This window comes from Triticum dicoccoides, chromosome 7A, assembly GCF_002162155.2.
Source record: "Triticum dicoccoides isolate Atlit2015 ecotype Zavitan chromosome 7A, WEW_v2.0, whole genome shotgun sequence".
Lineage (NCBI taxonomy): Eukaryota > Viridiplantae > Streptophyta > Magnoliopsida > Poales > Poaceae > Triticum > Triticum dicoccoides.
The window spans coordinates 34661944-34675445 of NC_041392.1; the positions used below are offsets into that span (position 1 = coordinate 34661944).

Here is a 13502-nt window from a genome sequence, read left to right on the forward strand (position 1 = left end):
TGTGGTATCAAGGAGTTGGCCGATGATCTTCAAGATTGTTGTCTCGCTTTCACCAACAAGCGGTTTGCCACATTGTTCAATGCATTGCTCAGACACAAGAAACTTGACCCCGGTGGTCATGAATTTCTCAGTAAGAACATTGTCGAAAGGAATTATCGGTTTGGTGTTAGGGTTATGCTATGGTTAGGATTGTGTTATTGTTAAGTGGGGGTTAGGGTTAACCAAGAATTATCGGTTTTGTAGGCATGGCTTCATCCGGTTCCATGACGAGGCCACCGTGTGCTAACCAAGAAGACATGTCGAACAAGTGGGAGGACGCATCTTTGGAAAAGGTGAAGGAGAAAGATGCCAACATCCCGCCATGTTGGTGTGGAGATGTTTGCAAGGTGAAGGTATCCACCACCGAAATAAATCATGGACGGAAGGGCGGAGATATTTTGTATGCCCGAACTATGCTTATGACCGTGCACTTCCAACCAACGCCTATGACCAACCACCGGTAAGATCAAGAAGTAAAATGTTACTATCAAATGTGTGTCAACACTAACAAAAATTTTGTATGCAGTCACCGCCTCCTCTATGCAAGTACTTCACGTGGATAGATCTTGAAGTGCCAGAAGATGTCAAAAAGGACCAATACCAAGATTGTCTTAGGCGACAACGGCGGTTTGAAGAATCGTTTCGAAGAGTCTTGGAGGAAGAGCATCGTCAGAAGGAGAGGATGGAGCGGAAGAAACGAGATGAGGAGAGGGCACGCCAAGCGAAACTTACTCGTGAGGAGGAGAGGGCAAGAAAGCTTGCAAAGGCTCGCGAGGCGCAAGAGGAGGACTCGGCCCGTGACAAGAAGGGGAAATGGCCTCGCTCTACTCAGTAGGGAGTTCGGTTCAGTGCACTCGTCGTGAACTTGTGAGGGCATGTAAGATGTTGGTGAACTATTTTCTAGGGCAAGCTGCCATTTGTCATTTGTAATGAATGTGTCGTGAACCATGTCGTAGTTCGAATTGTCTTAAGTTATGAACTCGTCGGCATAAAATTTTTGTTTGTTCAAATTGTTGTGATGATGCAGTCATTGTAAGTATTATGATGTTCCTATGAAATGAATGTGCTGTCAACTCTGTTTTTGCAGTAAACAACCGTGCAACGCCCAGAACAAAGGCGCTGCACTATAACTTGGTAATTTTCGTGGATCGTCAGTGCTCAAAGCCTTCTGTGGCCCTATGGGCAGCCATGGCCAGTTAAGCAGCGCCTATGGGACGGGCGCTGCACTGTGAGGTGCAGCGCCTAGGCTTTGGGCGCTGCATAGTACAGTGCAGCGCCTGACTGTCAGGCGCTGCAGTGCTGTTAACTGCCAAACTGCAGAAACAGATTCCATTTTGGCAAATACAAATACTGAACAATTCAACTGAACAAAGACAACATCATTTAGGACAAATACTGAACAAAGACAACTAATAATTTGAACATCACATCTTTTAGGACAACACAAATACCACAATAGTAAGAGTTCACCAACATATAACATAACCCAACAAGTTCATCAACCTAACGAAACGGCTACAAGAGAGCACTTCCATAGTAACAAACACTAATGCCTTCCGCGCGTGTTCCTGGTGCCACGCCTGCAGGCAATCTTCTTCTTCCTGGATGGACGAGCCTCCTCTTCCTGCACTTCCTCCTCCTCCTCCGCCTCTGCCTCATGATCCAAGCTAGCCATCCGCGAGGTCCCTAAGACCACCTTTGGGTTGCCTCTGTTGTCAAAGTCATTGGCGTGTACCGGCGTCTGGGCTGCCTAGGCTTGAACACATATGGGGACCGAAGTTGAGCGTCCACCAACGTCATGTCATCATCAAGCTCATCGCCCTATCACACAATCAAACAATATGGTGAAGACCGACGTCATAATCAAGTGAGAATCACATCTAAAGGATTAGTCATACCTCTTGGGTGACCGCACCCTCATCATCCTGATAAGCATATGAGGAACTCACATCGTCCCTCTGATGGTGAGATGAGGGGTCTGATGGTGTACCAGACCTAGAGGCAGATGGTTCATCAATTTCGGGATCACGGCAACCGAGAAGATTCGATAACCGCCTTAACTTCCTGGCCTGACGCTGTAACATGAACAAGTGTGGAAGATATGAAACTCCGCAACATAGACTACCTCTCATAGTGAATGCGATTTGTACCTTGAGGAATGCTCGTAGTGGACCATCATCATTGCCTTTTCCAACTGGTGTTTCCTCCAGAATAGACTGGCTCTCATCAGCTGCTTTCTTGATCTCGGTGCGCTGCGGATGAGAAAGAATGAACACGTTAGCCATTCAAACATGTGTAATACGGCCAACGGGAAAGTAAAGAAGAAACACTTTACCACATAGTTAATCACCGGAACAGCAGGGACTCCGTGCCCTACCCTGACATCTCTGTTGTACTTCCCCTTTGATAGATCCTCAAAGTTTACGGGTTCTTCAAGAATATCCTCATTATATGCCGGCGGGCATATCTAAACTCGAGTATTTTCAAGAAGCCATCGTATGTAGTTATCAAAAGCAAGTGGACTATGCTCACGAAGCTTGGCGCGTGCACTGCTACGAGCTTCCTCCACACAAAGCTGGAAGCGGGTAGCATACGAAGCATGATGCTTGTCCCAGTCCTTTATCTTCCGCTGCCTTCTCCTGTCTAACCTGCATGGTACAAAACCAAACATTAGCAAAATCAAGGAGTGACGATGCTGAGTCAATACGGTTCATGCTGTCTTACCTATGAAGTGCTTTGTCCGTATCCACCCATTCCAGCGGGTGAGGCTGGAACAGACCAAACTGATGAGACACGTGATGTGGCAAATGAAACTCAACAGCCCAGTTGCATATCAGTGGGCACCGCATACGCCAGAGATCCCTATCCCGCAAGCACATCGGGTTGATGGTAAACTCCGGGGTGTACCCAAGTCTGTCATCGGCGCCATATGGCTGCCATTCCACCTATGAAATAGGGCAACAATGCAAAATTGGTGAATTTTTTTCAGGCAAACATGAGAAATGACTGAAGTAATGACCTCGTTACTTGCTCAGGCGTAATCGTGTCCAACTCAGCAACGTACTTCTGGTACATGAGATTGACATCGTTCGTCATCTCGGAAACCACATCCCACTTGTAAGCCCAAGTGGGGCGCCGTAATTCGTCATCTTCATCTTCATACCAAGGATTAAACCTGACGCTCTTCGGGCGTCCAACAGGCAGACGCTCCCAGCTCCATACAGAAAGTAGAAGCATATTACCACCAATGCGTGCACTATCTGTGATCCTGCAACACGCATCGTCCAGCTGCATATGAAAGAAATGTTGGGGAACGTAGTAATTTCAAAAAATTTCCTACGCACACGCAAGATCATGGTGATGCATAGCAACGAGAGGGGGAGAGTGTGATCTACGTACCCTTGTAGATCGACAACGGAAGCGTTAACTTGGTTGATGTAGTCATACGTCTCCACGGCCCGACTGATCAAGCACCGAAACTATGGCACCTCCGAGTTCTAGCACACGTTCAGCTCGATGACGATCCCTGACTCCGATCCAGCAAAGTGTCGGGGAAGAGTTCCGTCAGCACGACGGCGTGGTGATGATCTTGATGTACTACCGTCGCAGGGCTTCGCCTAAGCACTGCTACAATATTATCGAGGACTATGGTGGAAGGGGGCACCGCACACGGCTCAGAATATGATCACGTGGATCAACTTGTGTCTCTAGGGGGTGCCCCTGCCTCCGTATATAAAGGTTCAAGGGAGGGGGGCCGGCCGGCCAGGAGAGGCGCGCCAGGAAGAGTCCTACTCCCCTTGGGAGTAGGACTCCCCCCCTTTCCTAGTTGGAATAGGATTCGTGGAGGGGGGGGGGAAAGAGGAGAGAGAGGAGGAAGGGGGGCCGCCCCCCTCTCCTTGTCCAATTCGGACCAAGGGGTGGAGGGGCGCGCGGCCCATCTCTGGCCACCTCTCCTCTCTTCCACTAAGGCCCACTAAGGCCCATATACCTCTCGGGGGGTTCCGGTAACCTCCCGGTACTCCAGTAAAATCCCGATTTCACCCGGAACACTTCCGATATCCAAACATAGGCTTCCAATATATCAATCTTTATGTCTCGACCATTTCGAGACTCCTCGTCATGTCCGTGATCACATCCGGGACTCCGAACAACCTTCGATACATCAAAATGCATAAACTCATAATATAATTGTCATTGTAACCTTAAGCGTGCGGACCCTACGGGTTCGAGAACAATGTAGACATGACCGAGACACGTCTCCGGTCAATAACCAATAGCGGAACCTGGATGCTCATATTGGCTCCTACATATTCTACGAAGATCTTTTATCGGTCAGACCGCATAACAACATACGTTGTTCCCTTTGTCATCGGTATGTTACTTGCCCGAGATTCGATCGTCGGTATCCCATACCTAGTTCAATCTCGTTACCGGCAAGTCTCTTTACTCGTTCTGTAATACATCATCCCGCAACTAACTCATTAGTTGCAATGCTTGCAAGGATTAAGTGATGTGCATTACCGAGAGGGCCCAGAGATACCTCTCCGACAATCGGAGTGACAAATCCTAATCTCGAAATACGCCAACCCAACATGTACCTTTGGAGACACCTGTAGAGCTCCTTTATAATCACCCAGTTACGTTGTGACGTTTGGTAGCACACAAAGTGTTCCTCTGGCAAACGGGAGTTGCATAATCTCATAGTCATAGGAACATGTATAAGTCATGAAGAAAGCAATAGCAACATACTAAACGATCGGGTGCTAAGCTAATGGAATGGGTCATGTCAATCAGATCATTCAACTAATGATGTGATCCCGTTAATCAAATAACAACTCTTTGTCCATGGTTAGGAAACATAACCATCTTTGATTAACGAGCTAGTCAAGTAGAGGCATACTAGTGACACTCTGTTTGTCTATGTATTCACACATGTATTATGTTTCCGGTTAATACAATTCTAGCATGAATAATAAACTTTTATCATGATATAAGGAAATTAATAATAACTTTATTATTGCCTCTAGGGCATATTTCCTTCAGTCTCCCACTTGCACTAGAGTCAATAATCTAGATTACACAGTAATGATTCTAACACCCATGGAGCCTTGGTGCTGATCATGTTTTGCTCGTGGAAGAGGCTTAGTCAACGGGTCTGCAACATTCAGATCCGTATGTATCTTGCAAATCTCTATGTCTCCCACCTGGAGTAGATCCCGGATGGAATTGAAGCGTCTCTTGATGTGCTTGGTTCTCTTGTGAAATCTGGATTCCTTCGCCAAGACAATTGCACCAGTATTGTCACAAAAGATTTTCATTGGACCCGATGCACTAGGTATGACACCTAGATCGGATATGAACTCCTTCATCCAGACTCCTTCATTTGCTGCTTCCGAAGCAGCTATGTATTCCACTTCACACGTAGATCCCGCCACGACGCTTTGTTTAGAATTGCACCAACTGACAGCTCCACCATGTAATGTAAACACGTATCCGGTTTGCGATTTAGAATCGTCCGGATCAGTGTCAAAGCTTGCATCAACGTAACCGTTTACGATGAGCTCTTTCTCACCTCCATATACGAGAAACATATCCTTAGTCCTTTTCAGGTACTTCAGGATGTTCTTGACCGCTGTCCAGTGATCCACTCCTGGATTACTTTGGTACCTCCCTGCTAGACTTATAGCAAGGCACACATCAGGTCTGGTACACAGCATTGCATACATGATAGAGCCTATGGCTGAAGCATAGGGAACATCTTTCATTTTCTCTCTATCTTCTGCAGTGGTCGGGCATTGAGTCTGACTCAACTTCACACCTTGTAACACAGGCAAGAACCCTTTCTTTTGCTTGATCCATTTTGAACTTCTTCAAAATCTTGTCAAGGTATGTGCTTTGTGAAAGTCCAATTAAATGTCTTGATCTATCTCTATAGATCTTTATGCCTAATATGTAAGCAGCTCCACCGAGGTCTTTCATTGAAAAACTCTTATTCAAGTATCCTTTTATGCTATCCAGAAATTCTATATCATTTCCGATCAGTAATATGTCATCCACATATAATATCAGAAACGCTATAGAGCTCCCACTCACTTTCTTGTAAATACAGGCTTCTCCAAAAGTCTGTATAAAACCAAATGCTTTGATCACACTATCAAAGCGTTTATTCCAACTCCGAGAGGCTTGCACCAGTCCATAAATGGATCGCTGGAGCTTGCACACTTTGTTAGCTCCCTTTGGATTGACAAAACCTTCCGGTTGCATCATATACAACTCTTCTTCCAGAAATCCATTCAGGAATGCAGTTTTTGACATCCATCTGCCAAATTTCATAATCATAAAATGCGGCAATTGCTACCATGATTCGGACAGACTTAAGCATCGCTACGGGTGAGAAGGTCTCATCGTAGTCAACCCCTTGAACTTGCCGAAACCCTTTTGCGACAAGTCGAGCTTTGTAGACAGTAATATTACCGTCGGTGTCAGTCTTCTTCTTGAAGATCCATTTATTCTCAATTGCTTGCCGATCATTGGGCAAGTCAACCAAAGTCCACACTTCGTTCTCATACATGGATCCCATCTCAGATTTCATGGCTTCAAGCCATTTTGTGGAATCTGGGCTCACCATCGCTTCTTCATAGTTCGTTGGTTCATCATGATCTAGTAGCATGACTTCCAGAACTGGATTACCGTACCACTCTGGCGCGGATCTCACTCTGGTTGATCTACGAGGTTCAGTAGTATCTTGTTCTGAAGTTTCATGATCATTATCATTAGCTTCCTCACTAATTGGTGTAGGTGTCGCAGAAACAGTTTTCTGTGATGCACTACTTTCCAATAAGGGAGCAGGTACAGTTACCTCGTCAAGTTCTACTTTTCTCCCACTCACTTCTTTCGAGAGAAACTCCTTCTCCAGAAAGTTTCCGAACTTAGCAACAAAAGTCTTGCCTTCGGATCTATGATAGAAGGTGTATCCAATAGTCTTCTTTGGATATCCTATGAAGACACATTTCTCCGATTTGGGTTCGAGCTTATCAGGTTGAAGCTTTTTCACATAAGCATCGCAGCCCCAAAATTTCAGAAATGACAACTTTGGTTTCTTGCCAAACCATACTTCATAAGGCGTCGTCTCAACGGATTTTGATGGTGCCCTATTTAACGTGAATGCGGCCGTCTCCAAAGCATAACCCCAAAACGATAGCGGTAAATCAGTAAGAGACATCATAGATCGCACCATATCTAGTAAAGTACGATTACGACGTTCGGACACACCATTACGCTATGGTGTTCCGGGTGGCGTGAGTTGCGAAACTATTCCACATTGTTTCAAATATACACCAAACTCGTAACTCAAATATTCTCCTCCACGATCAGATCATAGAAACTTTATTTTCTTGTTACGATGATTTTCAACTTCACTCTGAAATTCTTTGAACTTTTCAAACGTTTCAGACTTATGTTTTATTAAGTAGATATACCCATATATGCTTAAGTCATCTGTGAAGGTGAGAAAATAACGATATCCTCCACGAGCCTCAATATTCATCGGACCACATACATCTGTATGTATGATTTCCAACAAATCTGTTGCTCTCTCCATAGTACCGGAGAACGGTGCTTTAGTCATCTTGCCCATGAGGCACGGTTCGCAAGTACCAAGTGATTCATAATCAAGTGGTTCCAAAAGTCCATCAGTATGGAGTTTCTTCATGCGCTTTACACCGATACTCCCTCCGTTCCTTTATGTAAGGTGTATTATTTTCGGTACGGTGACCAAGACACATAATTATAGACATGTTAGGATGAAATTACCCTTGGCAAATTTGTTGGTTAGTGCCAAGTAAATTAGTTACTTCAGGAAAGTAAGAGATACATGCAATCGATAGAGAGATAGTTTCCTTCTTTTTTACTACAAGGAGAGATACAGACAATCAGGAGGAGATACTTTCCTTGTTTTAGAGGGATAACAAGGGAATTATGAGGAATTGGAAGAAATGCACCTTACATTTTGGAATTTTATCAAAAAACAAATACACCTTATATAAAGAAACGGAGGGAGTATGACCTAAACGGCAGTGCCACAAATAAGTTGCACTATCATTATCAACTCTGCATCTTTTGGCTTCAACACTATGAATATGTGTGTCACCACTATCGAGATTCAACAAAAATAGACCACTCTTTAAGGGTGCATGACCATAAAAGATATTACTCATATAAATAGAACAACCATTATTCTCAGATTTAAATGAATAACCGTCTCGCATCAAACAAGATCCAGATATAATGTTCATGCTTAACGTTGGCACCAAATAACAATTATTTAGGTCTAATATTAATCCCGAAGGTAGATGTAGAGGTAGCGTGCCGACTGCGATCACATCGACTTTGGAACCGTTTCCCACGCGCATCGTCACCTCGTCCTTAGCCAATCTTCGCTTAATTCATAGTCCCTGTTTCGAGTTGCAAATATTAGCAACAGAACCAGTATCAAATACCCAGGTGCTACTGCGAGCATTAGTAAGGTACACATCAATAACATGTATATCACATATACCTTTGTTCACCTTGCCATCCTTCTTATCCGCCAAATACTTGGGGCAGTTCCGCTTCCAATGACCAGTCTGCTTGCAGTAGAAGCACTCAGTTTCAGGCTTAGGTCCAGACTTGGGTTTCTTCTCTTGAGCCGCAACTTGCTTGCTGTTCTTCTTGAAGTTTCCCTTCTTCTTCCCTTTGCCCTTTTTCTTGAAACTAGTGGTCTTGTTGACCATCAACACTTGATGCTCCTTTTTGATTTCTACCTCCGCAGCTTTCAGCATTGCGAAGAGCTCGGGAATAGTCTTATTCATCCCTTGCATATTATAGTTCATCACGAAGCTCTTGTAGCTTGGTGGCAGTGATTGGAGAATTCTGTCAATGACGTAGTCATCTGGAAGATTAACTCCCATTTGAATCAAGTGATTATTATACCCAGACATTTTGAGTATATGCTCACTGACAGAACTGTTCTCCTCCATCTTGCAGCTATAGAACTTATTGGAGACTTCATATCTCTCAATCCGGGCATTTGCTTGAAATATTAACTTCAACTCCTGGAACATCTCATATGCTCCATGACGTTCAAAACGTCGTTGAAGTCCCGATTCTAAGCCGTAAAGCATGGCACACTGAACTATCGAGTAGTCATCAGCTTTGCTCTGCCAGACGTTCACAACATCTGGTGTTGCCCCAGCAGTAGGCCTGGCACCCAGCGGTGCTTCCAGGACGTAATTCTTCTGTGCAGCAATAAGGATAATCCTCAAGTTACGGACCCAGTCCGTGTAATTGCTACCATCATCTTTCAACTTTGCTTTCTCAAGGAACGCATTAAAATTCAACGGAACAACAGCACGGGCCATTTATCTACAATCATATATAAACAAGCAAGATACTATCAGGTACTAAGTTCATGATAAATTTAGGTTCAAATTAATCATATTACTTAAAGAACTCCTACTTAGATAGACATCCCTCTAATCCTCTAAGTGATTACGTGATCCAAATCAACTAAACCATGTCTGATCATCACATGAGATGGAGTAGTTTCATTGGTGAACATCACTATGTTGATCATATCTACTATATGATTCACGCTCGACCTTTCGGTCTCCGTATTCCGAGGCCATATCTGTATATGCTTGGCTCGTCAAGTATAACCTGAGTATTCTGCGTGTGCAACTGTTTTGCACCCGTTGTATTTGAACGTAGAGCCTATCACACCCGATCATCACGTGGTGTCTCAGCACGAAGAACTTTCGCAATGGTGCATACTCAGGGAGAACACTTCTTGATAATTTAGTGAGAGATCATCTTATAATGCTACCGTCAATCAAAGCAAGATAAGATGCATAAAAGATAAACATCACATGCAATCAATATAAGTGATATGCTATGGCCATCATCATCTTGTGCTTGTGATCTCCATCTCCGAAGCACCGTCGTGATCACCATCGTCACCGGCGTGACACCTTGATCTCCATCGTAGCATCGTTGTCGTCTCGCCAATCTTATGCTTCCACGACTATTGCTACCGCTTAGTGATAAAGTAAAGCATTATAGCGCGATTGCATTGCATATAATAAAGCGACAACCATATGGCTCCTACCAGTTGCCGATAACTCGGTTACAAAACATGATCATCTCATACAATAAAATTTAGCATCATGTCTTGACCATATCACATCACAACATGCCCTGCAAAAACAAGTTAGATGTCCTCTACTTTGTTGTTGTAAGTTTTACGTGGCTGCTACGGGCTTAAGTAAGAACCGATCTTACCTAGGCATGAAAACCAAAACGATAGTTTGTCAAGTTGGTGCTGTTTTAACCTTCGCAAGGACCGGGCGTAGCCACACTCGGTTCAACTAAAGTTGGAGAAACTGTCACCCGCAAGCCACCTATGTGCAAAGCACGTCGGGAGAACCGGTCTCGCGTAAGCGTACGCGTAATGTCGGTCCGGGCCGCTTCGTCCAACAATACCGCCGAACCAAAGTATGACATGCTGGTAAGCAGTATGACTTATATCGCCCACAACTCACTTGTGTTCTACTCGTGCATATAACATCAACATATAAAACCTAGGCTCTGATGCCACTGTTGGGGAACGTAGTAATTTTAAAAAATTTCCTACGCACACGCAAGATCATGGTGATGCATAGCAACGAGAGGGGGAGAGTGTGATCTACGTACCCTTGTAGATCGACAACGGAAGCGTTAACTTGGTTGATGTAGTCGTACGTCTCCACGGCCCGACCGATCAAGCACCGAAACTACGGCACCTCCGAGTTCTAGCACATGTTCAGCTCGATGACGATCCCCGGACTCTGATCCAGCAAAGTGTCGGGGAAGAGTTCTGTCAGCACGACGGCGTGGTGACGATCTTGATGTACTACCGTCGCAGGGCTTCGCCTAAGCACTGCTACAATATTATCGAGGACTATGGTGGAAGGGGGCACCGCACACGGCTAAGAATATGATCACGTGGATCAACTTGTGTCTCTAGAGGGTGCCCCTGTCTCCGTATATAAAGATTCAAGGGAGGAGGGCCGGCCGGCCAGGAGAGGCGTGCCAGGAAGAGTCCTACTCCCTTTGGGAGTAGGACTCCCCCCCTTTCCTAGTTGGAATAGGATTCATGGAGGTGGGGAAAGAGGAGAGAGAGGAGGAAGGGGGCCGGCCCCCTCTCCTTGTCCAATTCGGACCAAGGGGGGAGGGGCGCGCGGCCCATCTCTGGCCACCTCTCCTCTCTTCCACTAAGGCCCACTAAGGCCCATATACCTCCCGGGGGGTTTCGGTAACCTCCCGGTACTCCGGTAAAATCCCGATTTCACCCGGAACACTTCCGATATCCAAACATAGGCTTCCAATATATCAATATTTATGTCTCGACCATTTTGAGACTCCTCGTCATGTCCGTGATCACATCCGGGACTCCGAACAACCTTCGGTACATCAAAATGCATAAACTCGTAATATAACTGTCATCGTAACCTTAAGCGTGCGGACCCTATGGGTTCGAGAACTATGTAGACATGACCGAGACACGTCTCCGGTCAATAACCAATAGCGGAACCTGGATGCTCATATTGGCTCCTACATATTCTACGAAGATCTTTTATCGGTCAGACCGCATAACAACATACGTTGTTCCCTTTGTCATCAGTATGTTACTTGCCCGAGATTCGATCGTCGGTATCCCATACCTAGTTCAATCTCGTTACCGGCAAGTCTCTTTACTCGTTCTGTAATACATCATCCCGCAACTAACTCATTAGTTGCAATGCTTGCAAGGCTTAAGTGATGTGCATTACCGAGAGGGCCCAGAGATACCTCTCCGACAATCGGAGTGACAAATCCTAATCTCGAAATACGCCAACCCAACATGTACCTTTGGAGACACCTATAGAGCTCCTTTATAATCACCCAGTTACGTTGTGACGTTTGGTAGCACACAAAGTGTTCCTCTGGCAAACGGGAGTTGCATAATCTCATAGTCATAGGAACATGTATAAGTCATGAAGAAAGCAATAGCAACATACTAAATGATCGGGTGCTAAGATAATGGAATGGGTCATGTCAATCAGATCATTCAACTAATGATGTGATCCCGTTAATCAAATAACAACTCTTTGTCCATGGTTAGGAAACATAACCATCTTTGATTAACGAGCTAGTCAAGTAGAGGCATACTAGTGACACTCTGTTTGTCTATGTATTCACACATGTATTATGTTTCCGGTTAATACAATTCCAGCATGAATAATAAACTTTTATCATGATATAAGGAAATTAATAATAACTTTATTATTGCCTCTAGGGCATATTTCCTTCAAGAAAAACAATGTTAACTTGACAGCAAGCTTGCATTGCTAATGAAGAAATGAGTTGATCACAAAATAGACCAACTACCTGTCGGTACAAGTAGACAAGAGTCACTGAACCCCAGCTCCATTTGCTATCGAAGACGGTCAACGCCTTCAGCCACATCCATGGAGCGTTCTTGCCAGTGGAGTCAGGAAACAAAGTCCTCGACACAACATACCACATGTAGACACGAGCATGTGTCTGGATCACGTCATCAGTGGCATCCGGAGGGCACATCGCAAAGTGAGTTTGAATCCACGTGAAAGCAGCTCCGGATGCTTTCCTTTCCTTCTTTTTCTTCTCTTCTCCCTCCTCTACATCAGCCTCAGCCTCGGTAGGAGCCATACCGATAAGAGCAATCATCTGCTCGCGCCACCCATCAGAATCGGTGCTCATACAGAGAGGCATCCCGTCGATAGCAAGACCGGTGATCAACGAGACATCCTCGAGCGTCACGGTCATCTCCCCAGTCCGAAGATGGAAACTATGCGTCTCCGGCCTCCACCGATCAGCAAGAGCGGACACCAGTGGAGCGTTCAGATTCGGCGTGGACCGGCTGACCAACTGAATCCACGGGAGTAGTCCTGCCTACTTGATGTATGGTGTGTACCGCTCATCATAAGGCATGGCAGGACCAGAGACCCCGTGATACCGAATCTTCAAAGGTTCAAGCTTCTGCAAAAAACAAGTAATGACAAATCTTAGGGCATGTAAATTTCAACTTAAGGCAAAATATTTAGATTACTCGTTATTACCATCTCCTTCTCGCGCATCATGTAGGCCCGGTGTTTCGTGTCGTAGACATCGTCGAGAAGCCAAACCATCCTTACAAAGTTCAAACAATAAACATATATGAGTTCATCTTCATCTCAAATATCGATATACACTAAACATCTAATATGTGTTCAATTACAAGAATCTCAACATCTCCTTCTCACACAATGAATATGTCATATGTGTTCAAATAAACTCAACATCTAATATTTCAAATAAAATCAACATCTAATATATATCTAAAAAACAGATCATATATCTCTACAAAACTCAACATCTCATTGTTATCT

The 13502-nt window shown here is 44.7% G+C and overlaps 1 protein-coding gene across 1 annotated transcript; it reads right to left on the minus strand.

Moving 5' to 3' along the window:
- Positions 1 to 1246: 1246 nt before the first annotated feature.
- Positions 1247 to 2888, minus strand: LOC119332980. Its single transcript, XM_037606041.1, has 7 exons — positions 2764 to 2888; positions 2609 to 2687; positions 2375 to 2506; positions 2190 to 2291; positions 1938 to 2120; positions 1747 to 1860; positions 1247 to 1402 (listed from the first exon to the last, which is right to left on the minus strand). Exons 1-7 carry the CDS (start codon positions 2886 to 2888, stop codon positions 1247 to 1249), a joined length of 891 nt encoding a protein of 296 aa, XP_037461938.1.
- Between the last annotated feature and the right edge of the window lie 10614 nt (positions 2889 to 13502).